At 51.7% G+C, this 26060-nt stretch overlaps 1 protein-coding gene across 2 annotated transcripts; it reads left to right on the forward strand.

Annotated features, from left to right (window-relative positions):
• The first annotated feature begins 1155 nt into the window (after window positions 1-1155).
• On the forward strand, window positions 1156-24777 carry LOC108029074 (cadherin-related tumor suppressor). 2 transcript variants are annotated; one of them, XM_017101154.2, is made up of 9 exons: window positions 1156-1621; window positions 4836-10395; window positions 13398-13706; window positions 13825-14058; window positions 14125-14326; window positions 14391-14677; window positions 14971-17736; window positions 17797-21353; window positions 21412-24777. In XM_017101154.2, exons 2-9 carry the CDS (start codon window positions 4975-4977, stop codon window positions 24095-24097), a joined length of 15462 nt encoding a protein of 5153 aa, XP_016956643.1. In that variant the 5' UTR covers window positions 1156-1621; window positions 4836-4974; the 3' UTR covers window positions 24098-24777. The 2 variants fall into 2 exon arrangements, with proteins under 2 accessions (XP_016956643.1, XP_016956644.1); XM_017101155.2 differs by having other exon boundaries at window positions 1156-1608.
• Window positions 24778-26060: the final 1283 nt, after the last annotated feature.

Genomic DNA, 26060 nt, shown 5'->3' on the forward strand with positions numbered 1-26060 from the left:
GGAGAGCGATCCGCAGAGCGCTGCGAAAGAATTTCTTGCGCCGAACCTGCGACGGGGAGTGCTCTGGGATACCTGGGATGGGGTGGGGAGTGCTCACTCCTTCCCAGGTCCCGGGATTCTAGTGGGACCGAGTGAGCACGACCGAGCACAACTAGTGCACGGAGCAGAATGGGTTGTTGGTTTAGGATGGTAGGGTTTCTAGATGCATGGTCAACAGGGGTTATTTCTAGGAAATTGAAATGTTACCTCTAATACTATCTATATGGGCTTAAGATCGTATAGGATATCGCATGTTTATGATTGTTTTAAGGTGAACAAGATGTTTTTAAAGTACTTATGATACACATAGTTATCATAATATTGGTTCCCGCATCATCTTCATACCACTAATACCATCTATATGGGACTAAGATGGTATAGGGTAGGGTGGGATATCGTTTAGTTATGGTAATTTAAGATGGTTTATGATTGTTTTAAGGTGAACAAGATGTTTTTAAAGTACTTATGATACACATAGTTATCATAATATTGGTTCCCGCATCATCCTCATACCACTAATACCATCTATATGGGACTAAGATGGTATAGGGTAGGGTGGGATATCGTTTAGTTATGGTAATTTAAGATGGTTTATGATTGTTTTAAGGTGAAAATGATATTTTTAAAGTATAGTACTTGTGTTGGTTCTATAAGCATTTGTGGGGCTACTACTTTCCATCGCCGATTGATCAACCTTAAATTCTGAATAAAAATAATAGTTCCATTATGATCTACTTATAGCAAAGACCCCAGTGTGGTCTGCCAGTGCAGCGGAGTCCCCCCAGTAATTGTATTGCTGCTGTGTATGGGTCGCCGGTGGCTATTGAATCTCGTCGGACTGGACTGGACCGAAGACCGCGCTGCTCGGAGAGCGCCGCGCCGAACAAGAAAATGAAAAACGAAACTGCAACAAGTGAAAAATGTGTTGCAGATACAACAGGTAGAGCCGGGAGAGAGCCTCGATCCTCGGCAGAGACGGCTCCTCGGGTGGGTCTCCGGCTCTCCTCTCTGCGGCGGCTCGAAACCCGTCTGACGGCTTTCCCAGTCTTCGGCTCTCGTCCGAATCTCTGCTGGAGCCCGGGCCAAGTAGACTCAGTTCCGTTGAGACCACTGAGCGAGTGGTTTGGCCCGATACCTTCAGTTGGACGACGGACCACGTCGCGCGTGCGCGAACGGTTGACAAAAAGTGAAGGTGCGACCGCCGACCCCTGGATTAGCCCTGCCAAACACAATCCCCCCTGCCACTATTACTTAGCAATCCTTATGTGCAGGAAGATATATCCTTTCGCATAGCGATCAGCAGCTGGCCCCCAGTTGCCCCTTCGAGTTCACTGTGTGTGTCTGTGTCGCCGTTGCAAATTGTTATAAGTGAAAAATTCCAACAACGTTGCTGCTGCAGCTACAAGCCATATATACAAGAGCGAAAAATGAGGCAAAACACGTTTTGCTGAGGGAAAAAATACGAAAAAAGTAAATATGCTGCGTACGCGAGTGTGAGTGTATCTGTGTGAGTGCCGCAGTGCCCGAGTGTGTGTGCGAGGCCACCAACACCAAAATGCATGTAAAAATGTGAGCAAAAATGGTAGGTACTCATAAACATTCATGCAGGATAGATATTTCTGCCCCCTCCCAGGCCGCCGTACACCGCCTGTACTCCGATCCGAGAACGGCAGATTTGGCCTATCTTGGCCAGGGCATTTGCATAAAATCAATAAGCCAGCGCAAATCACTTTTCCCTGCCCACGCGCTGCTCAAGAAGGCAGTTTTCAGCTAATGCATTCATAACCACAGCGAAATGGGAGTCTGCTGGGCTAAACCCACTCTCAAGGGTTGTACGCGTTCCCATGGGTATAGTGCTTTCTGCACTGGCTTTAGTTGATGTTGGTTCATGATATATCTCACTAGATAGTGGTATAGCACTTCAAAATTCTATTTTTAGGATCCTTCGAGGGTTTTAAAATACCTAAAAAATGAAATACATCAAAGTATATGTTTTATTTTATTGTACATGTTTATAGACCATGTATATTTGTACATTTTCCATGGAAAATATCACTCAGCCCCTCACACAGCGCCGCGTACAAAGCACACAAGATTAATTGTGCAATTATTATAGGCCAACGGTAACGTAGGCAGTAGTGGCTGTAAAGGTTGGCCCCTGAAGTTGATGTGGTTTCGGATTCGGATTCGGATTCGGATTCGTATTCGGATGCTGGTCGAGATCTCGGGCTCGCTGCCACGTAATGGCTGGAAATTGTCGTTTCTTCGGCTGTTTTGTTATTGTCAGAAGTATCGACGAGCCGAGCGGGAGAAAGAAAAGAAAACATTCCTGGCCACGGCCAGGGGCTCTCTCCTCCGACGACCCTATAGCTGGTACCGCGCTGGAGAGCGAAGTGTACAAGAATATGGAAATATGAAAAACACGTTTGCAGCCCGCTGGATCGGGCGATCAGTGAGACGTAAAGTGAAAAGCCCAAATAAAATAAAAATTCATTATATCAGGAAAGGAATCGGGATCGGGAATGCCAAAAGGCCTCATCACGAGGTTTCTGGCTTGAGTTCTAGCCGAGGTATCTGCTCCCCTTGTGGGGGCCTTGGACCACAGTGCGATTTGCATTGCAAATCGAGCAGAGCCGCGCAAGCCAGCCGGGTCAAGCACAGATATATGGTGTTTTACGAGCTCTCGAAAATAGCCCGCACATCGATATTAATGGCGTGGAAACCAGATATGCCATAAGCCGGCGGTGCGTGTGGGAAAGTGTAAAGGAGACGGATAGGGCAATATGCATACATCAATCAAACAAATGGCTGTGCCTTTGTCTCCTTTCTTCGAGACGATATTTAAATTTCCAGCCACTCGCGAACTGTGAATAGTGAACTCCAAATGAGCTTCGGGCCTTCGAGGCGGACAGCTCATGCATCACCAATGAAAGTAATAAATTCGAGGGGCAAAACGCCATTTCCGTTTATGGAAAAGCCGAAATTTCCCATAAATTCATATTCTTCAAATACGTGAGGGGCAATTGCTTAAATTTAGGACTGAAACACTTAGACGAAAGAGTTTCTAGTCACATCCTTATGCTACCGCCTGGCTCAAATGATCTTCCCACCTTTTGAGCAGCCTTTTTATTAAAATATTAACAGTTTGGCACTCCCCTTAGGAGCGGGGCCAAGCTATGGGAATTCTTAGAATTCGGAGCGAGGACTACTAATGCCATCGGTATTCGATAGAAACGGAGAACCGAAAATCCCGGAGACGGGCCCAGACCTTCCTATGGATCTGCTTACACATGCATGTGTGTTGGACGGCCATAAAGAAGACAAAGCACCAAGACATAAAAAATATCTTTGATGGAGACCAAAAACGAAATGAGAAGATCGCCAAGGAGCCGCGCGGGGAGGAAAAACAACACCGACAGCTAACAATACCATTAGAGCAGGTAGATTTTTAAGATTAATGAACGGGTTCGGCTTCAAAAGCTTCGGACAACAAAAACGAAATTTACGACGCATTTCTAGCTACGTATCCGAGGGGACAGAGAGATCCGATCCGATTCGATACGATTCGTTTCGACCCCAGTCCAAGTTCTGACAGATTCTGCGGGTCCACTAGTTAGACCATCTAGCGGATTGAGTTAGCATGGCCTTCCTTCAGAACTTCACTTGAGATTTGCTCTAGTTTCAATAAGAACTCCCTGAAGAACCAGCATCTTATTATAGTATTTAATACACAAACATAGTAATTTCTCTTTAAAAGGACCCTTGCAGGACCAAAAGTTAATTATAGTAACTATGTGGGAACTTTAGGTGTTAGTCATAGAGGGTATTTCGCAGTCTATCACTATACAACTTGGGACGCCGTGGCGTTTACGGTGTTCGAGTGCTAATACGACCACGAATCAGTTAGCTGGTTCCAGAGCGTTACTCCTATTTTGAAATAAGAGGCGGAGGTGGGGCGAGGGCCCGTCGTCTTTGTATTGATATTCTTAGAGTCTCGGGTTAACAAGAGATTGCCCACAAAGCATTAATTTGGTCCAAAGCTGACACGCATGCTATTAATGGAAATTTTCCCTTCTTCGGTCGTTGTCTCCATCGCCGGTGTGCGTCTCGCGCAGTATGTGTTTCGGAATTTCGTTTGATTAATAGACGCCGCCTAAATCTTGATTAGATTTTCCTAAAAGCCTACGACCAGCAGCCCCAGTTGGAGTCTGAGTCTCTGGACTTCAATCAACTTGACGCTGGACCAGCGCGTTTTCGTTTCCATGCGCCCGTATTTCTCAGACTGGGAAAAAGGCGTAGGTTGAGAGGGATTTCGAGATTTAGTAAGGTCAACAAAGCCTATTTCCTTAGTTTTATTCCTACAGCTAGGAATGTGGGCTCAGCCATTTTCCACTCAAGTTCGCTTCCTAAGTCTTTTGTTTTGCCTCAAGTCTTTTTCTGAGTTGCGCGCCACCTTATTTATGGAACTTAAGCAAATGGTAATCATATCATAATTTAAAAGCTTAATACTTAAAGAACATGGGGTGCATGCATATTTTCCTTCCCCGAAAAGTGCACTCCTACCCATACTCGATTTTACGCTTTAGCGCCTCATATCCCACCGAATTGAGCTTTACAAATTTTATGCTCGACGGAGTATGAAACAGCAGATATGCTTGGCGAGCGCCTTTCATGAAGGTAATTTGTTAATTGAAAGCGTTTCTGCAACAAGTGGCAACAGCACGTCAAAACCTAATTAGCACTAAGCAGCAATTACCTTAAATATATTTTTAAATGCTTTTATCTTTTCCTTGCAGGCGACAGTTGACAAATCGATAAAGTGATGCAAAATGACGAGTTCTGCGATGCATTCAGAGTGTGAGAAACAAGACAAACGTGCAACGAACGAAGGAAGTGCAAAATAAGCCTATAATAAACATTAGAATCAGCCTCCAGATGGAGAGGCTCCTGCTCCTGTTGTGCCTGCTGCTGGCCGGCAGGGAATCCGTGTGCCAAACGGGCGACACCAAGCTGGAGCTGCTGGCCCCGCGTGGCCGGAGCTACGCCACCACCTATGAACAGTACGCCGCCTTTCCGCGGCGGAGGAGCTCCTCCTCCTCGCCGGCGGGGGAGATGCAGTCCCGCGCCGTGGACACCAGCGCCGATTTCGAGGTGCTCGAGGGTCAGCCGCGAGGCACCTCGGTCGGCTTCATACCCACCAAGCCAAAGTTCTCCTACCGCTTCAATGAGCCTCCAAGGGAGTTCACCCTGGACCCGGTGACGGGTGAGGTGAAGACCAATGTGGTGCTCGATCGGGAGGGGATGCGGGACCACTACGACCTGGTGGTGCTCTCCTCGCAGCCCACCTACCCCATCGAGGTCAGGATTAAGGTCTTAGATGTCAACGACAACTCGCCAGAGTTCCCCGAGCCCAGCATCGCCATTTCCTTCTCCGAAAGTGCCACCTCCGGTACTCGACTGCTCCTAGACGCCGCCACGGATGCGGATGTGGGCGAGAACGGGGTCACGGATCAGTACGAGATTGTGGCCGGCAATGTGGACAACAAGTTCCGGCTGGCCACGACGGCGAATCCAAGTGGAGAAACCTCATACCTGCACCTGGAGACCACTGGTAATCTCGACAGGGAGTCACGTGGCAGCTATCAACTCAATATCTCTGCCAGGGATGGGGGATCCCCACCGCGTTTTGGCTACCTCCAGGTGAACGTCACCATTCTGGATGTCAACGACAACCCACCGATCTTCGATCACAGTGACTATAATGTATCCCTAAATGAGACGGCTCTGCCAGGCACTCCGGTCGTCACCGTCATGGCCTCGGACAACGATTTGGGGGACAACAGCAAGATCACCTACTACCTGGCCGAAACGGAGCACCAGTTCACCGTGAATCCGGAGACGGGCGTCATTTCCACCACGGAGCGGGTAAACTGCCCCCAGCAGACGAACGTCAAGAGCTCCTCCAGCCAGAAGAGCTGTGTATTTACGGTGTTCGCCAGGGATCACGGGTCGCCCAGGCAGGATGGACGCACCTATGTGACCGTCAACCTGCTGGACACCAACGATCATGACCCAATGATCAGCTTTCGGTTCTTTCCGGATGGCGGAAAAGTGGCCACCGTGGATGAAAACGCAGTGAATGGTACTGTTGTGGCAGCCGTGGCTGTTAAGGATTCCGATTCGGGTCTTAATGGAAAGACATCGGTCAGAATTGTTTCTGGTAATGAGCTCGGTCACTTTCGCCTGGAAGAAGCAGCCGACTTGCACATAGTGAGGGTCAATGGGGTCCTGGATCGCGAGGAGATCGGCAAGTACAACCTGACCGTGGTGGCAATGGATCAGGGAACTCCCGCGAGGACCACAACAGCCCATCTCATCATCGATGTGAACGATGTGAATGACCATGAGCCGGTGTTTGAGAAATCGGAATACTCAGCGGTGCTGAGTGAACTGGCACCCACGGGAAGCTTTGTGGCCTCCATTACTGCCACGGATGAGGATACGGGGGTGAATGCCCAGGTGCACTACGACATACTCTCAGGCAACGAGCTCAAGTGGTTCTCCATGGATCCGCTGACAGGTTTGATTGTGACAGCAGGACCACTGGACAGGGAAGTTCGGGATACCATTGAGCTTAGCATCTCGGCGAGGGATGGTGGACCCAATCCCAAGTTCGCCTACACCCAGCTGAAGGTGACCATCCTCGACGAGAACGATGAGGCCCCGGAGTTTAGCCAAAAGGAGCAGAATGTCACCCTGACTGAGGACTCACCGCCGCAGACGGTTGTGGCTCTGATGACGGCCACCGACCATGACCAGGGCACCAATGGTTCGGTGACCTTTGCCCTGGCGCCCAGCGTGGAGCGCCTGTACCCGCGACAGTTTGCCCTCGATGCGTTGACGGGCCAATTAACGATGCGCCAGCCTCTGGATCGTGAGAAAATGTCGCGCTACGAGATCCCCGTGATTGCCCGCGACCAGGGAGCACCCACGCCCCAGTCGGCGACGGCCACCGTTTTCCTGAATGTGGCCGATGTAAATGATAACGATCCCCAGTTTTATCCCAGGCACTACATCTACACGCTCACCGATGAAGATATCAATTCCGGCCAGGGGGAGGGGGCGGACGTTCGGGTGGCTAAGGAGAAGACCCTGATCCAAGTCACGGCCTCAGATAAAGACGATGGCGATAATGCCTTAATTGAGTACCGACTCGAGTCAGGTGGCGAGGGCCTCTTCCAGCTGGACGCCCGATCGGGTGCCATCAGCCTGCGTGGCGATGGAGCTTCACGCTCATCGATGAAGCCCCACTACAAGCTCCAGATCTCAGCACGGGATGCCGGGCAGCGGAGGAGCCCCCGCGACGCCATTGTGGAAATTGTGCTCAAGTCCAAGGCGGAGATGCTCAAATGCGGTCAGGGGCCAGCTGGCTATGAGTTCCAGATGGTCGAGGATCACGAGCAGCGGCGGAACAGCCCAGCGAACCGCGAGGTGGGCATCGTGCAGGTGAAGCCCACGAATGGAAAGCTAGACCCGGCGATCGCATACGACATCATCCAAGGCGACAGGAACCAGAACTTCCAAATCGATCCGAGAAGTGGTCGCATCACCACCTCGAGATCTCTGGATCGCGAGGAGCAGTCTCACTATCGGCTGACCATCTTGGCCAGCTCCAGTTCCAGTTCCCCCATCGTTTCATATGGCCTGTGCAGCGTGAGCATAACCATCATCGATCTGAACGATAATGCACCCGTTTTCGCCCTGGATCGCGACTCTGAGCCCACGATCTGGCTGCCTGAGAATGCAGCTGTGGGTCAGGAGATCTACCTATCTAGGGTCAGGGACAGGGACGCAGGTGTCAATAGCAGGATCAGCTATAGCCTGACCAACAATCCCGATCAGCAGTTCCGCATTGGACCAGTCACGGGTGTACTGTACCTCCAAAGGCCCATAAGAGCGGAACCTGGATCCCAAATCCACGTGGAACTCATGGCCACGGATGCGGGAAGTCCGCCGCTCTCCAGTAAGTTGAGTCTGTCGGTTTACATAGCCGATGTCAATGATCACACGCCCGTTTTCGACCACACCTCCTACGAGACTTCCCTCCCAGAAACCACGAAGGTTAATACCCGATTTTTCGCCCTCGCCGCTACGGATATTGATTTGGGCGATAATGGTCGCATTTCCTACGAGATCATCGAGGGCAACACTGAGCGCATGTTCGGGGTGTTTCCCGATGGCTTTCTCTTCGTGAGGGCTCCGCTTGACAGAGAGGAAAGGGACTACTATGCTCTGACAGTTTCTTGCCGGGATGCCGGTCGTCCCTCCAGATCTTCGGTTGTCCCAGTGGTTATTCATGTGATCGATGAAAACGACAACGCACCGCAGTTTACCAATAGCACTTTCACGTTTAGCATTCCGGAGAATGCACCTGCTGACACCTTTGTGGGTAAACTCACCGCCGTGGATAGAGATATTGGAAGGAATGCCGAGCTCAGCTTTACGCTCTCTAGCCAAACGACGGACTTCACCATAGATACCAGAAATGGTTTCATCAAGACACTACGACCCTTTGATCGCGAGGCCCTGGTGAAGCTCAGTCGTAACACAGAGGCGGGTGGAGAAGAGGGGACCCTCAGGGGCTCCTTCACTGGAAACTTTATGCTGCTGGAGGCCACCGTGTCGGATAATGGCAGTCCTCGCTTGCAGGACAAGGTCAAGGTTAAGGTGATCGTCACCGATGTGAACGATAATGCCCCCGAGTTCCTGAGAGCCCCCTATCACGTGACCATTTCCGAGGGCGCCTCTGAGGGAACGCACATAACCCATGTCTTCACCCAGGATGCGGATGAGGGTCTGAATGGAGATGTGTACTACACCTTGGCCAAGGGCAATGAGGCTGGTCAATTCACTCTAGACAGCGCCACAGGTCAGTTGTCCCTAGCACGCAGACTGGATCGGGAATCCCAGGATATTCATCACCTGATCGTCGTGGCCCGGGACGCTGCACTGAAGCACCCGCTGAGCTCCAATGCCAGTATAACCATTGTGGTTCTGGACGAGAACGACAACGCCCCTGAGTTCACCCAATCTAGCAGTGAGGTCTCCGTTCTGGAGACGAGTCCTACGGGCACGGAGTTGATGAGATTCAGGGCCAGCGATGCGGATCAGGGTGTAAACAGCCAGGTGGTCTTCAGCATTTCGGCGGGCAATCGCAGGGACACCTTCCACATCGACAGCATAACAGGAAGCCTCTATCTGCACAAGCCCCTGGACTACGAGGACATAACCAGCTACACCCTCAACATCACCGCCTCTGACTGTGGTACCCCATCCCTCTCCACCACTGTTTTGTACAACGTCCTCGTGGTGGATGACAATGACAATCCCCCGATCTTCCCCAGCACCGCAATTGTAAGACAAATCAAGGAGGGCATTCCCCTGAAGACACCCATTGTTACAGTGACCGCCGATGATCCGGATTCGGGTCTTAATGGCAAGGTGAGCTATGCCATCAGCAAGCAGGAGCCCCAACTTTCGCAGGGACGCCACTTCGGCATCAACACGGAGACGGGTGTGATCCACACGCTGAGGGAGATTGACCGCGAGTCCATCGACACCTTCCGGCTGACAGTGGTGGCCACGGACCGGGCTCAGCCCTCGGATCGACAGCTCTCCACGGAGAAGCTGGTCACCGTAATTGTGGAGGACATTAACGACAATGCTCCGATCTTCGTGTCCATGAATGCGGCCATTCTACCACCCAAGATTCCCATTTCCAAGGGCAGCAGCACCACTGTGATGCAGGTTCATGCCAAGGACGCGGACTCCTCCAGCAATGGGTTGGTCACCTACGAGATAGTCAGCGGGCAGCAGGAGCTGTTCCGCCTTCAGCGGAACACGGGGGTCATCACCTTCACGCCGGGCGTCCAGTTCAAGCAGGAGGTTCGCTACCAGCTGACCCTAAAGGCCACTGATGAAGCGGTCCAGAGCGAGCGGCGCAGCAGCGAGGTTTACATCACGATCATAACGCCGGGTTCCGGCGGAAGTGAGGCGGCCGTGCCGCAGTTTGAGCAGCGGGATATGCTCTCCGGTTCCGTTTATGAGAACGAGCCCATTGGAACCAGCATCCTCACAGTGACTGCTCATCTGGCGGGCGCCGAGATCGAGTACTTTGTGACCAATGTCACAGCTGGAGGATCGTACGGGCAGGTGGATCGCCTCTTCGACATCGACGCCAAGCTGGGAATCCTCTCCACATCCGCGGAACTGGACCGAGAGGCCGGACCCGACGAGTACGAGGTGGAGGTCTACGCCATCGCCCTCGGCGGACAGCCGCGCACTTCCAAAACCAAGGTAGTTACTTAAATTTGATTTGATTATAATAGTATCAAGCTGCTCCTGTCAAAAAGAGTTCCTTATTTTGATGCTCTAATCATTTATTGATATTTGTGTATCATTAATATTCCTACCTAATCATCCTATAATAATGATTCCTAAATATTTGTACTACAAATAATTTGTTTTTAAATTTAGTCTTCGCAAATTGTCATTTTACACTCTTTGGTATTTCATTTTGGTTCTGACCCTAACTTAAAAAAAGCTTCGTTCCTCGTATCCATGCAAATGATACAATGCATCATACGCACTTTGATCGAAATGTTCGGAATCCGCGTGTGGCTTTATCAGATTCCGATAACTTACATCAAGGGGCCCTCAAACTCACTTTGGGCCCGACCTTTCTTTTACTTCGTGGCCGATGATATAGGGAATATGGGTGCCTTTCCTCGTCGTGGTTGCCGTGTGTCGGCCATTTCTGGGGCAGTTGCAAGGGCTTATCAGTGCAAGTCGAGACCGCACTAATGCGCTTTTAATGTCTTGTGCTGATATGAAATGTTGATTACACGCCAGCCACTCCGGTGCGCAGAGGTACAGAGCTCCAGAGCTCTGGTCCAGAGGGACCAGAGGTCCCTTCCCTCGGCCATCCTTTCCTGCACATGCACATGCGGCTATGCCCTCAGACGCAGACGCAGACTCAGACTCAGATTCAGATGCAAATTAACAGGCCGACGAAGAGGATCCGCCGGCCGCGTCCCTGGGCCCGGCTATCTGCTGAATGAACTTCATGGGGGCAGGGATGCAGGGGCCCTCGACCAGACAGACCTGTGTATCGAGAAAATACTTTGCATCCCAGCGCTGCATAAATGGGCCGCAGGGATAGAATTATAATAAGTTGCTTCATTGGCAGATGCCTTTAATTATGCCCAGTACCCTACTCACCCCAGTCGGGGTCCCCCGATGGCCCGGGACCCGCCCCTCTTCGCTCGGAGGCTACTTCGCAGACCTCTGCAGACCGCCGCACACTGGTTTCCAGGCGAAAAAACGGCCAGGAGAGAGAACAAAGGCAGCGAGAACCGGGCTCGGGTGCACTGAAAAACAAACTTATGATTTGTAAAGAAGTTCATGCTACGATATACAACTTCTTGAAACTTTGTTATATCAGAAAATGTATAACCGATTCTTCGGAACTACTCCTGGAACCATTCTTAGCATGACCCTTCATTACAAAACGAATAGTTCTTGAAAACGTAGAAGCTGCATCTCACTGGCGTGACCCCTGCCTTGATCCCCAAAACCTCATGGGGCATCATTTCTCTCCGTGCCCTTTCCGGTTCTCCACTCCTCGGTCTTCTCTTCGGGCCAGATTCTTCTGCTCGCAGACGGCCACCGAGTTCCTGTGGCTTTCTGCCTCTTCTTGCCCCGCGTGCTCATGGCCAACACGTCGTATGCGTAGGTATGCCAACAATGCACGCATGCAAATGTGTGTAGTTCCAGTTCCAGTTTCGTGCAGGAGCTGAAAAGATGAGTGAAGAACGGGGGAACGGAGAAGCATCACAGCCTTGGGTTAGTACAAGCAACTATGGTTTAGTGGCTGCTCGCGCGCTGGTCCTCGCGTGCGAAGAGCGTTTCAATCAACTCATTGTTGCATTGATTTAAAACGATTGTCATGTTTTCAATTTTTTGCGTTCATTTTAAATATTTGCCAAGCTGGAACAAGGCTTCGTCCGGTCGTGTGTTCTTCGACATTAGTTGCACTAGCTGATTTATTTTCGTTGGCCAGCTTTCGGTATTAGCCGTCGCCTCGGAATCCAATTAAGCTGCGCTTTCTAGTCTTCTGTTCTCGGCCTGCTTTCGAATTAATCGCAATTAAAAGTGAGCCGGGCAGCGAGTGAATGTCACTGGGCTTTCCATCAAAGTGTCCCCAGATCCGATTGCAGGGTTGGAATTTCACGCAAATTTATGGCCGTCCCCAGGCTAGTTCTGTGTTCTCCCGGCCTCTCCCTCCATTTTGGCCGGCCATTAAGCGGATTGACAAATGGTTACGTTTTCTGCAGCTGCACCCGCTTTCCACTGCCTCAAATTAGTTCAATTAGCCGCACACATTTCACCGGCCTCGGGCACCCAAATGGTGTTGTGCTCAAAGACTGCCCACTAATGCACTCGTGAGAGGACGTGGACGGGGCAGCGGACCTGGATCCCTGGCTGGATCCTTGCTTCGGCCGTCTGATGTTACAAATCTGCATAAATTTTATTACAAATGCGGTATTTACTCGCCCAGCACCGACTTAACACCATTATCCCAGCACACGAGGCCATATTTTACGAGCCTGGATCCCAGTCCCGAGTATTTATGGCCCTCTCGACTGTGCGACTTGGCAAGGACTAGTTGCACTTAGCCGGCTCTTAGGAGGCTTGATTAGACGATGGATTCCTGAGCCTCCACCGACTCTAGAAGAACTCTTTCTCCCAATGAAATGACTTTGGAAAGGCAGTCCTGGTATTGTAATTTATTTTTTCCAGCGAATCACACTTTAATTAGAAGTAGTGCAAGATACACATCAAATTAATATGAGGGTTTCTTAGCCGGTTTTGTTTGTGCCCCAGCCCGAGGAGAAATGGCCCAAGAGTACAATTCGCTCGGTCGTAAACAAGAAAGTTCAGGCTGCTTCACATATCCCATATACCGCAGACCATAGCCATATGCCATATACCATTTAACCAGATCCCAGCGTAAGCGGGTCATTTTGGGGCCAGGTTAAGAGAGATGAAGAATGCGATTGACATTGCGACAGAAGTTCGGCGGGCACATAAGTGGAGGCTCGCACACAGAATATTCTGGGCACTTAGTGCCAAATATGGAACTAGTTTCCGCTCGCTGCCATATCGCTGATGCTGGCTGGCACGAGTGTGTGTTCACTGTACACTGTACACTGTACACCGTAGATATAATGCCTCCTCCCGCCAAGTGGGTCAGTGTTATTGACGCAACGAATACGCTTTGTATGATTCGCCTGCAGGTCAGAGTAACCGTTCTGGACAAGAACGACAGTCCCCCGCAGTTCCTGGACACCCCGTTCGTCTACAATGTCAGCGAGGACCTGGAGGTTGGACACACCATCGCCACGCTGCGGGCCCACGATCCGGACACGATCGGATCGGTGACGTTCCTCCTGATGGATGGACACGACGGCAAGTTCCTGCTGGAGCCCGCCACCGGGAAGCTGGTTCTCAAGGACACCCTCGACCGGGAGACGAAGAGCAAGTACGAGCTCCGGATCCGCGTTTCCGACGGAGTGCAGTACACGGAGGCATATGCCACCATCCAGGTACATGATCTACAAATCAATAAATAGCAAGTTTACTTGGTCTCATGGCTTCAAGCTTAGCTTGACCTAATCCGTTCCTATCCTCCTCCTAAACATTATTATTTTATACTTCCCCCAGGTGAGCGATACCAACGACAACCCGCCCCTGTTCGAGGACAGCGTGTACTCCTTTGACATTCCCGAGAACGCGAACCGTGGGTACCAAGTGGGTCAGATAATGGCCAGGGACGCTGATCTCGGCCAGAATGCCCAGCTGTCCTACGGAGTGGTCTCGGACTGGGCCAACGACGTCTTCAGCCTGAACCCGCAAACAGGAATGCTGACCCTGACCGCTCGATTGGATTACGAAGAGGTGCGAACCCGGTGACAGCCACCCTTGGAATTACTCAGTGTCCTTCTTACTCGTCCCGTTCAACAGGTTCAGCACTACATCCTGATCGTTCAGGCCCAGGACAATGGCCATCCCAGTCTGTCCACCACCATTACGGTCTACTGCAACGTTCTCGACCTGAACGACAATGCCCCCATTTTCGATCCCATGAGCTATTCGAGCGAGGTGTTTGAGAATGTGCCCATTGGCAGGGAGGTGGCCACTGTGTCAGCCAAGGATATAGATTCGGGTAAGTTGGGGGAGGATTTTCGTTAATAACCCTTGGGGATCCTGAACACCAATGCTTCTTGCAGGCAACAATGGGCTCATCGAGTACAGCATCACCGCGGGGGACGCCGACTCGGAGTTCGGAATCGACAGCAATGGCACCATCCGCACTCGCCGGAACTTGGACAGGGAACGCCGATCGACGTACACGCTGACGGTCACCGCTCGAGATTGCGCCGATGAGTTCGCGTCCTTCGGCGAACTGGAGGAGACTCAGCTGAAGCTCAAGTACCGGTCGCCCAGGAGGTATCAGCAGAGTCAGCAGGAGTTTTTGGCCCATCAGAAGCAGCAGCGACTCTCTTCGACTGCGAAGGTAAGTTTATTTTGCGAGCAAAGTCATATCTATGGGGTTAGGGATATTAAAATATCAAAACAATTAATTAATTTTAATTATGGACACTAGTAACAATTACCCGCTAGGTCAAATGCCTTTTTCAGCTTCATACTGAAGTTCTTAGTTCGTTTAGCCCTAATTAATTAGGAGACTAAACCCGTTCTCAGTCTTTATCTCCTCTGGGACTGCTTAAAAACGTACATGCATCTACCGCTTCATCTAGAATGCCATGAAGCACAATTAGCCAAATACTGAACCGCACTTTCTTCCAGGTGACGATACTCATCAAAGATGTCAACGACGAGGTGCCCGTCTTCGTTTCCGCAAACGAGACGGCGATAATGGAGAACGTGGCCATCAACACGGTCGTTATCGCTGTCAAGGCTGTCGACAATGACGAGGGCCGCAACGGGTACATTGATTACTCCATGGTGGAGGCCAGGGGAGGGGAGGACATGGGTCACTCGGAGGCCCTGCCCTTCTCCCTGAACCCCACCGACGGCCAGTTGCGCGTGGTGGATGCTCTGGATCGAGAGCTGCGCTCAAGCTATCTGCTCAATATCACAGCACAAGACCGAGGGGAGCCCCCTCAGACCACGGAGACGCAGTTGCTCATCCGGATTCTGGATGAGAACGACAATAGTCCCGTCTTCGACCCGAAGCAGTATTCCGCCTCGGTGGCGGAGAACGCCAGCATTGGGGCAATGGTCCTGCAAGTATCCGCCACCGATGTGGACGAAGGTGCCAATGGTCGCATTCGCTACTCCATAGTGTTGGGCGACCAGAACCACGACTTTAGCATCAGCGAGGACACGGGAGTGGTGCGGGTGGCCAAGAACCTGAACTACGAACGACTCTCCCGCTACTCCCTGACCGTTCGCGCCGAGGACTGCGCCTTGGAGAATCCAGCCGGCGATACGGCGGAGCTGACCATCAATATCCTGGATATAAATGACAATAGACCCACGTTCCTGGACTCTCCGTACCTGGCGCGCGTCATGGAGAACACTGTACCGCCAAACGGCGGATATGTGCTCACGGTGAATGCCTACGATGCGGACACTCCACCCCTGAACTCCCAGGTTCGCTACTTCCTCAAAGAGGGGGATAGTGATCTCTTCCGCATCAATGCCTCCTCTGGGGATATTGCCCTGCTCAAGCCCCTGGATCGCGAACAGCAGAACGAGTATACGCTGACCCTAGTGGCCATGGACACTGGGTCGCCACCACTTACAGGCACGGGAATTGTGCGAGTGGAGGTGCAGGACATCAACGACAATGATCCGGTATTCGAACTGCAGTCCTATCACGCCACTGTCCGCGAGAATTTGCCTCCGGGCACCCATGTCCTGCAGCCCAAAGCCACTGACAAGGACGAAGGACTGAACGCCAAGCTGCGGTTTAACCTGCTAGGGGAGTACATGAATCGGTTCCACATAGACTCCGAGACGGGAGAGATTACGACAGCCATATCCCTGGACCGTGAAGAGAACGCCGTGTACTACCTAACACTAATGGCGCAGGATAGCTCCGTTACGGAGCCCCGCGCCTCGTCCGTAAACCTGACAATCAGTGTATCCGACGTCAACGACAATGTTCCCAAATTTGACTCTACCACTTACAAAGTGACAGTTCCGGACAGGATCAGCACGGGGGAGTTCGTGTTTGGAGCACGGGCCTTGGACTTGGATGAGGGCAAGAATGCTGTGATCCACTACACCATCAGTGGGCGAGATCAGCAGTACTTCAATATTAACTCTAAAACGGGTGTGGTGAGCACGAAACTGGAGCTCAAGAGTAAGAATAAATCTGCGGGAGATTTGACCTACACCATCGTAATATCTGCCATGGACCAGGGCGAGCAACCTCTCAGTTCCACGGCTGAGCTTACAGTAATCCTGCGACCCCCGGAGCTCTTTCCCACCTTCGCCTACATGGCCAATAGTCACTTCACCATGTCGGAGGACGTGAAGCCGGGCAAAGTGATAACCAAAGTGAGTGCAACCTCGCCGAAAAAGGGATTGGCGGGTAAAATGCGCTACGCTATAGCTGGCGGAAATATGGGAGATTCCCTGCGGGTGGACCCCAATAACGGGGTCCTGAGCGTGGGCCAGGATGGCCTGGACTATGAGCTGACACATCTCTACGAGATTTGGCTGGAGGCAGCCGATGGAGACACCCCCAGTCTGCGCAGTGTGACCCTGATTACTGTCAATGTAACGGATGCCAACGACAATGCACCCATTATGGAGCGGCTCATCTACAATGCGGAGGTTCTGGAGGAGGAGTCACCACCCCAGTTGATAGCCGTGGTCAAGGCCAGCGACCGCGATTCCGGTGATAATGGCAGGGTGGTCTATCGCTTACAGAACGACTTCGATGGCACCTTTAATATCATGGAATCGGGAGAGATTTACACCACAATGAGGTTGGATCGTGAGGAGATCAGTGACTATGCCTTTGTGGTGGAGGCCGTCGACCAGGGAGTGCCCCATTTGACGGGAACGGCCAGTGTTCTGCTGCATCTTTTGGACAAGAACGACAACCCCCCGAAGTTTACGCGCCTCTACTCACTGAATGTCACCGAAAACGCCGAGATCGGTAGCTTTGTGATCCGAGTGACCTCTTCCGACTTGGACCTGGGAGCCAATGCAAATGCCTCCTACTCGTTCAGCGAGAATCCCGGCGAGAAGTTCCGTATCGAGCCGCAGAGTGGAAACATCACAGTGGCCGGTCATCTCGATCGCGAGCAGCAAGATGAGTACGTCCTGAAGGTGGTGGCCTCCGATGGAGCTTGGCGTGCGGAGACACCCATTACGATCACGATTCAGGACCAGAACGACAATGCTCCCGAGTTCGAACACAGCTTCTACAGCTTTAGCTTCCCGGAGCTGCAGCAGTCGATTGCCTTGGTGGGCCAGATCATAGCCACGGATCGGGATAAGCAAGGTCCCAACTCTGTGATCTCCTACTCCCTGCAGCAGCCGTCGCCCATGTTCAGCATTGATCCAGCCACAGGCGAGGTCTTCAGCAAGAAGGTGAGTACTTACACAGTTTTTCATATTTATTTAATAATCATTTCTTAAATCACTTAAAAGGCGGTTCGCTTCAAGCACTCCCAGTACATTCGGTCACCGGAGAATATGTACGCCCTCACTGTTCTGGCGACGGATAATGGCAAGCCACCGCTGTACTCCGAGTGCCTGGTGAACATCAACATCGTAGATGCCCACAACAATCCTCCCAAGTTCGACCAGGAGGAGTACCTGGCACCACTGCCGGAGGATGCGGTCCGTGGCCAGCGAATAGTTCGGGTCCATGCAAATGACAAGAAGGATGTGGGCGCCAACGAGATGGATTACTTCCTGGTGACCTCCAACCTGAGTTCGATTTTCACGATCGGAAGGCATGACGGTTGGATCACCCTGGCCAAACCCCTCCAAGTGCCACCAAACTCCCGATTCGAACTGGTGGTAAGGGCCACTGATCGCGGGGTTCCTCCGCAGTCGGATGAGACTCGTGTCACTATAGTGGTCACGGGAGAGAATCTAAACACACCGAAGTTCTCCGTGAACAGCTACCAGGTGATCGTGCCCGAGAATGAGTCCGTTGGTTCCACCATCATCACAGTCGGAGCTACGGACCCTGATCCCGGGCCCAACGGCTTGCTGCACTATTCCATTTCCGGCGGGAATGAGGGCCAGGACTTCAGCGTGGACGATCGCACGGGTGGCATAGTGATACAAAAGCAGCTGGACTACGATCTGATCCAGGAATACCATCTGAACATCACGGTACAGGATCTGGGCTACCATCCTCTGTCCGCCGTTGCGATGCTCACGATCATCTTGACGGATGTCAACGACAATCCACCCGTATTCGACCAGAAGGAGTACCACGGCTATATACCTGAAAACAAACCGATCGGAACTTTTGTGTTTCAGGCTCATGCCACGGATAAGGATTCGCCCAAGAATGCCATAATCCATTATGCCTTCCTGCCCAGCGGAACGGACAGGCACTTCTTTGTGATGAACCCAACCAATGGCAGCATTTCATCGGCGGTTTCTTTCGATTACGAGGAGCGACGAGTCTATACCCTGCAGTTGAAGGCGAAGAACCCCGATTCGAGCATGGAGAGCTACGCCACTCTCTATGTGCACGTTTTGGGAGTCAACGAGTTCTACCCACAGTTCCTGCAGCCCGTTTTCCACTTCGACGTATCGGAAACTTCTGCAGTGGGCACTAGAGTGGGTGCTGTCCAGGCCACGGACAAGGACAGTGGTGAGGATGGTCGAGTCTATTACTTGCTGGTGGGTTCTAGCAACGACAAGGGATTTCGCATTGATACAAACACCGGATTGATTTACGTGGCTCGCCACTTGGACCGGGAGACCCAAAACCGAGTGGTGCTCACGGTGATGGCCAAGAACTACGGCAGCATTCGAGGCAACGACACGGACGAGGCACAGGTCATCATATCCATTCAGGACGGAAATGATCCCCCGGAGTTTATTAAACACTACTACACCTCAACCATTTCCGAGGCAGCTGCGATTGGCACAAAAGTGACAACGGTCAAGGCTATCGATAAGGATGTGCGGCCGCAAAACAATCAGTTTAGTTATTCGATCATCAACGGCAATCTCAAGCAGAGCTTCAAGATCGATGTGCAGACGGGTGAGATTAGTACGGCCAGTCGTCTGGATCGAGAGGAGATCGCCACCTACAACTTGGTGATTGGAGCTATTGACACTGGACTACCACCGCAGACGGGGAGCGCCACGGTCCACATAGAACTGGAAGATGTGAACGACAATGGTCCCACCTTCACGCCTGAAGCTCTGAACGGCTATATATCTGAGAATGAGCCGCCTGGAACTTCTATAATGACACTAGTGGCCAGCGATCCAGATCTGCCGCGGAACGGTGGACCGTTCACCTACCAATTAGTGAGTGGAAAGCACAAGTCCTGGCTCAGTGTGGACAGAAACACGGGTCTGGTAAGGTCCACAGCCAGTTTTGACCGCGAAATCAATCCCGTTCTGGAGGCCATCATCGAGGTGGAGGACAGTGGCAAGCCGAAGCAGAAGTCCCAGCACCTTCTCACCATCACTGTATTGGATCAGAACGATAACCCTTCCACCACAAGGAGCTTGCACATAGCAGTCAGTCTGTTTAACGGAGATCTGCCGTACAATGTGAAGCTGGCCGATGTCCGTCCCAATGATATTGACATCGTGGGCGACTACCGTTGTCGCCTGCAGAAGAGCCCAAGCCAGAGTCAACTGCAGTTGGCCATCCCAAGGGCCTGCGACCTGGTGACCACCTCTCACACCACTCCGATAGCTTCTGTTCTTACTTATACGGGTAATGATGGAAAGCATGGGGATGTCAGCTCCAAGGCGAGTGTGGCCTTCCAGAGCTTCAACAACGAGACCCTGGCCAACTCTGTGTCCATAATGGTGCGCAACATGACGGCTAACCATTATTTGGCCAATCACTATCGACCCATGCTGGAGATGATCAAGTCCAAGATGGGAAGTGAGGAGGAGGTCCTGGTGTACAGTCTCCTGGAGAGTGGTGGTGTCAATTCCAGCAGTCTGCAAGTGCTAATGGCAGTCAGAACGGCCAAAAGCCACTACCAACAACCCAAGCATTTGGTAGAACGCCTGAGGGAGAAGCGATCTGCTTTTGCGGAGCTGCTCCAAAAGGAGGTGATTGTGGGCTACGAACCCTGCAGTGAGCCGGATGTGTGTGAAAACGGAGGGGTTTGCAGCGCCACCATACGACTGCTGGATGCCCACAACTTTGTAGTCGTAGACAGTCCTTCGCTAGTGCTAAGCGGACCCCGGATAGTGCACGACTACAGTTGCCAGTGCACCAGTGGCTTCTCGGGGGAGCAGTGCAGCCGCAGGCAGGACCCCTGCCTGCCGAATCCTTGCCATCTGCAGGTGCAGTGCCGGCGTCTGGGCAGCGATTTCCAGTGCATGTGTCCTCCGAATCGGGATGGCAAGCACTGCGAGAAGGAGCGCAGCGATGTCTGCTACAGCAAGCCATGTCGCAACGGAGGAAGTTGTCAGCGAAGTCCCGATGGATCCTCGTACTTCTGCCTCTGCCGCCCTGGATTCCGAGGAAATCAGTGTGAGAGCGTCTCGGACTCCTGCCGACCCAATCCCTGCCTGCACGGTGGACTGTGTGTGAGTCTCAAGCCGGGCTACAAGTGCAACTGCACCCCGGGACGATATGGACGGCACTGCGAGCGCTTCAGCTATGGCTTCCAACCGCTCTCCTACATGACTTTCCCCGCTCTGGATGTGACCACCAACGATATATCCATTGTCTTCGCCACCACGAAACCGAACTCCTTGTTGCTATACAACTACGGGATGCAGAGCGGCGGTAGATCCGACTTCCTGGCCATCGAATTGGTGCACGGAAAGGCATATTTCTCTTCTGGAGGAGCTCGTACCGCCATTAGCACCGTGATTGCTGGGCGGAACCTGGCTGACGGAGGATGGCACAAGGTAACGGCCACCCGGAATGGACGCGTCATGTCCCTCAGCGTGGCCAAGTGCGCGGACTCGGGGGATGTGTGTACGGAGTGCACGCCCGGGGACTCCAGTTGCTATGCGGATGAAGTGGGACCAGTGGGGTAAGCATCTATACTATTATTCTTAAAGAGCAACTAATAAATAATACATCTCCCACAGAACCCTCAACTTCAACAAGCAGCCCCTGATGATTGGTGGCTTGTCCTCTGCTGACCCCATCCTGGAGCGTCCAGGTCAGGTGCACAGCGATGATCTGGTGGGCTGTCTGCACAGTGTGCACATCGGAGGAAGAGCTCTGAACCTCAGTTCACCACTCCAGCAGAGGGGTATTCTACCAGGATGCAACCGGCAGGCTTGTCAACCTGCCCTGGCCGCCGAGCGCTGCGGAGGATTCGCGGGACAGTGCATTGACCGGTGGTCCAGCTCCCTTTGCCAGTGCGGAGGTCATCTGCAGTCGCCTGATTGCTCCGACTCCCTGGAACCCATCACCCTCAGTGATGGCGCCTTTGTGGAGTTCAGGATCTCGGAGATATATCGACGCATGCAGCTGTTGGATAATCTGTACAATAGCAAAAGCGCCTGGTTGGACAACAGTCAGATGATGAGGGAACGCCGTGCTGCAGGGAACTTCAGTACCGCCTCCCAGATCTACGAGGCTCCCAAGATGCTGAGCCTGCTGTTCCGCACCTACAAAGATCAGGGACAGATCCTCTATGCGGCCACCAACCAAATGTTCACCTCGTTGTCCCTGCAGGAAGGTCGGCTGGTGTACTACTCCAAACAACATCTCTCCATCAACATGACGGTGCAAGAAACTTCCCTGCTAAACGATGGCAAGTGGCACAATGTGAGCTTGTTCAGCGAGAGTCGCAGCCTGAGGCTGCTGGTTGATGGCAGCCAAGTTGGTGACGAACTGGATATTGCCGGAGTGCACGACTTCCTCGATCCCTATCTGACCACTCTGAATGTGGGTGGAGAAGCCTTCGCGGGTTGCCTGGCCAATCTCACTGTCAACAACGAACTGCAGCCGCTGAATGGATCGGGCAGCATCTTCCCGGAGGTTCGTCATCACGGCAAGATCGAGTCCGGCTGCTGCGGGGACATGGGTCAAGATGCCGCCCAGGTGGCCGACGCCCTAAGCATCGGCTTCACCCTGGTCATTGTCTTCTTTGTCATCCTGGTGGTGGCCATTCTGGGCTCCTATGTTATCTACCGGTTCCGCGGAAAGCAGGAGAAGATCGGCAGCTTGAGTTGCGGTGTACCTGGCTTCAAGATCAAACATCCTGGCGGTCCAGTGACGCAGAGTCAAGTGGATCACGTCTTGGTTCGTAATCTCCATGCGAGTGAAGCCCCCTCGCCACCGGGCGTCGGAGCCGGAGATCATATGCGACCGCCGGTGGGAAGCCATCACCTGGTGGGCCCCGAGCTGCTGACCAAGAAGTTCAAGGAGCCCACGGCGGAGTTGCCCCAACCAGGACAACAGCAGCCGCAGCAGCGTCCCCAGCGGCCGGACATCATAGAGCGTGAGAGTCCGTTGATCAGGGAGGACCACCACCTGGCCATTCCGCCTCTTCATCCTCTGCCCCTGGAGCACGCTAGCTCCGTGGACATGGGTTCTGAGTATCCCGAGCACTACGACCTGGAGAACGCCAGCTCGATTGCACCCTCCGACATAGATATTGTGTACCACTACAAGGGCTATCGGGAGGCGGGTGGTCTGCGCAAGTACAAGGCCAGTGTCCCGCCGGTTTCCGCCTACACCCATCACAAGCACCAGAACTCCGGTTCCCAGCAGCAGCAGCAGCAGCACCGCCATGCTGCTCCCTTTGTGACCCGGAACCAGGCTGGCCAACCGCCTCCGCCGCCCACCAGTGCGTCCCGCACCCACCAGAGCACTCCGCTGGCCAGGCTCTCGCCCAGCTCCGAGCTGAGCTCCCAGCAGCCGCGCATCCTGACGCTGCACGACATCTCGGGCAAGCCCCTCCAGAGTGCCCTCCTGGCCACCACCTCCAGCTCCGGTGGCGTGGGCAAGGATGTCCATAGCAACAGTGAACGCAGTCTAAACAGCCCAGTGATGTCGCAACTCTCCGGCCAAAGCTCCAGTGCCAGTAGGCAGAAGCCGGGAGTTCCGCAACAGCAGGCCCCGCAGACATCCATGGGCCTGACGGCCGAGGAGATCGAGCGGTTGAACGGAAGGCCGCGAACCTGCAGCCTGATCTCCACCCTGGACGCGGTCTCCTCCAGCAGTGAGGCACCCCGAGTGTCCAGCAGTGCCCTCCACATGTCCCTGGGTGGTGATGTAGATGCCCACAGTTCCACTTCCACGGACGAGAGCGGCAACGATAGCTTCACCTGCTCGGAGATCGAGTACGACAACAACAGCCTGAGTGGCGATGGGAAGTACTCGACCAGCAAGAGTCTCCTGGACGGACGCAGTCCCGTTTCCCGGGCCCTCAGCGGAGGCGACACGACCAGCAGGAATCCCCCCACGAGTGTGGTCAAGACCCCGCCCATTCCACCGCACGCCTACGATGGCTTCGAGTCATCCTTTCGCGGATCGCTCAGCACACTCGTGGCCAGCGACGATGACATAGCCAACCACCTGAGCGGCATCTACCGCAAGGCCAACGGAGCCGCCTCGCCATCGGCCACCACGCTCGGCTGGGAGTACCTACTCAACTGGGGCCCCAGCTACGAGAACCTGATGGGCGTCTTCAAGGACATCGCGGAGCTGCCCGACACAAATGGTCCCCAGCAGCCGCAGCAACAGCAGCAGACCCAAGTGGTGTCCACGCTGCGAATGCCGTCTTCGAGTGCACCTGCGGCTCCAGAGGAGTACGTGTAATATAAGTCGCCAAGGGCGTCTCAGAAACCGGGGTTTCGAGACCCTGAGACCTAAGCAAATTCCCTACCCACACCGTCTTTTATCGAAATTCAAGTGGTATTCTTGGTCGCACCTAAATGTTTATGTAAATTTTGTGTAAAGTTGCAACCCTTCAGTAGGTCGTAAGTAATGCCATTTTATTTTGCAATGTACAACGAAAACGTAACGAGGATAGATACTAAGTTAAACGAAATGTAGAACGTGCATACTTAGGCTAGTAAGCATCTAACATATCTGAACACCTTGTATCAAGGTCAACCATCCTAAGGGCACTTCCGTTGAGGGTTCGAAAGCAAAACTGTAACGACTGATACTTCCATACATTAACAAGCCCCGAAACTTTTAAATTAACTTCCGTTCTGTACTTGTGTATATGTTTTCTGAGTGCTATATTAAGATAGATTCAGCAACAGTGTGTATTGAGTTTGATCGCCATTTAAGTACATTCTAACATGCTCTAATTTATTGTCAATCTCGCCAACATCCCCTAACTGCCTTAGTCGTACTCATAGACAATTAATTCCAGAGATACTTCGCATTCCTCTAGATGTAGCTATTCTTAGAAACACCGTGTATATGTATGTAAGCTTGTATTTTTAATGCGTAGTAAAATGTTATTAAATACATATTAACCATCGAAACTTGTTCTCATTTTATTTATTTTTAACAATTTCAAACAAAAAATCAGATTTTCTGAGTACTTCTACCTAATTAAAGCAAAGAAATAAAGAAATTAATCAAAATTCCGACAGCCCCTTATCTTATGCCCCTATTATCAAAAAATAAGCAAAAACAAATAAATGCATAGGTCAATAAATTGTTTCTACGTAAATGGATTCTTCTGGGAAAGTATTTTTTAATATTTAAAAAATTAAATGCTTGTTTCTTGTACTTTCTTAATAGAGAGTAACCATTTATTTAATTATTATACCCCTTATAAACATTAATTTAATCAATTAATATTCGGCTTAGGCATTTGAATCACTTATTCGTTTTTGGTTGGTGTTCCGAAATAGTTAGGTCTGCTAATTTCTTATCCAAGTTCTGAAGAGTTTCCAGCACGGAATTCTGATTATTCTCCAGATTGATCTGCACATCCAATTGGGCGCCCAGAGCTTTCTGGATGTCTACCTGCTGGTCCTCCACCCTGCCAAGCCTGTCAGTTAAGTCCTGTGGCACGATGGCCTTCAAGGATGCTTGCAGGGATGCCTGTCCGCTCTGCATTCCCCCCAGAATCTGTGCCACCATCCCTGTGAGCTTAGCCATATCCTTTTTGAGTGCGTTGATCTCCTCGATAAGGTTTTTCGATCGGTAATCGGCAACGTGGTCCAGCAATGGTAACATTTTCTCCATGAATAGATTCGGGTCCCTCAAAAGGCCGCAGGAGTCTCCGTGCAATGCATTCGCCTGGGATCCATAGAGATTGCAGACAATGAATGCGATCGAAAGATAAGTTCCGAACTTGAACATTTTCAGCGCGAATGGCAGATGTTCGCAGATGGCGAACTTTCACAGTGAACTAATTCTTATGTTCGGCTTGGAGTGGCTTTTAATCTCTCTCCGGAGTACATAGTACTAGAAATGCGGCTTTTTCTACATTTTTAATCTCTACGGGACTCAATGTTAAAAAACGTTTATGTACGAAATCTGGGAATTTAAATTATTCATCGGGTCTTATAAGGCTATCCCAAAGACTTCCTCGTGGCAAGCTTTTTAAATTTGAAAAGCCAGTTTTTTTGGAATTCCCATAAAAACTAATTTTTTCTTGGAACTCAAAAATGCACAGAAAAGTATGAAAAATGAAAACTTATATTACAACAATTTTTCTAGTTTTGAGAGTGGTTGTGCATATGTACGTCAGAAAAATGTAATCTCGTCCAACTTGAAAATTTGAAATAGGCACGTTTGATAGATTTACTAAGGA

This window comes from Drosophila biarmipes, chromosome 2L, assembly GCF_025231255.1.
Source record: "Drosophila biarmipes strain raj3 chromosome 2L, RU_DBia_V1.1, whole genome shotgun sequence".
Lineage (NCBI taxonomy): Eukaryota > Metazoa > Arthropoda > Insecta > Diptera > Drosophilidae > Drosophila > Drosophila biarmipes.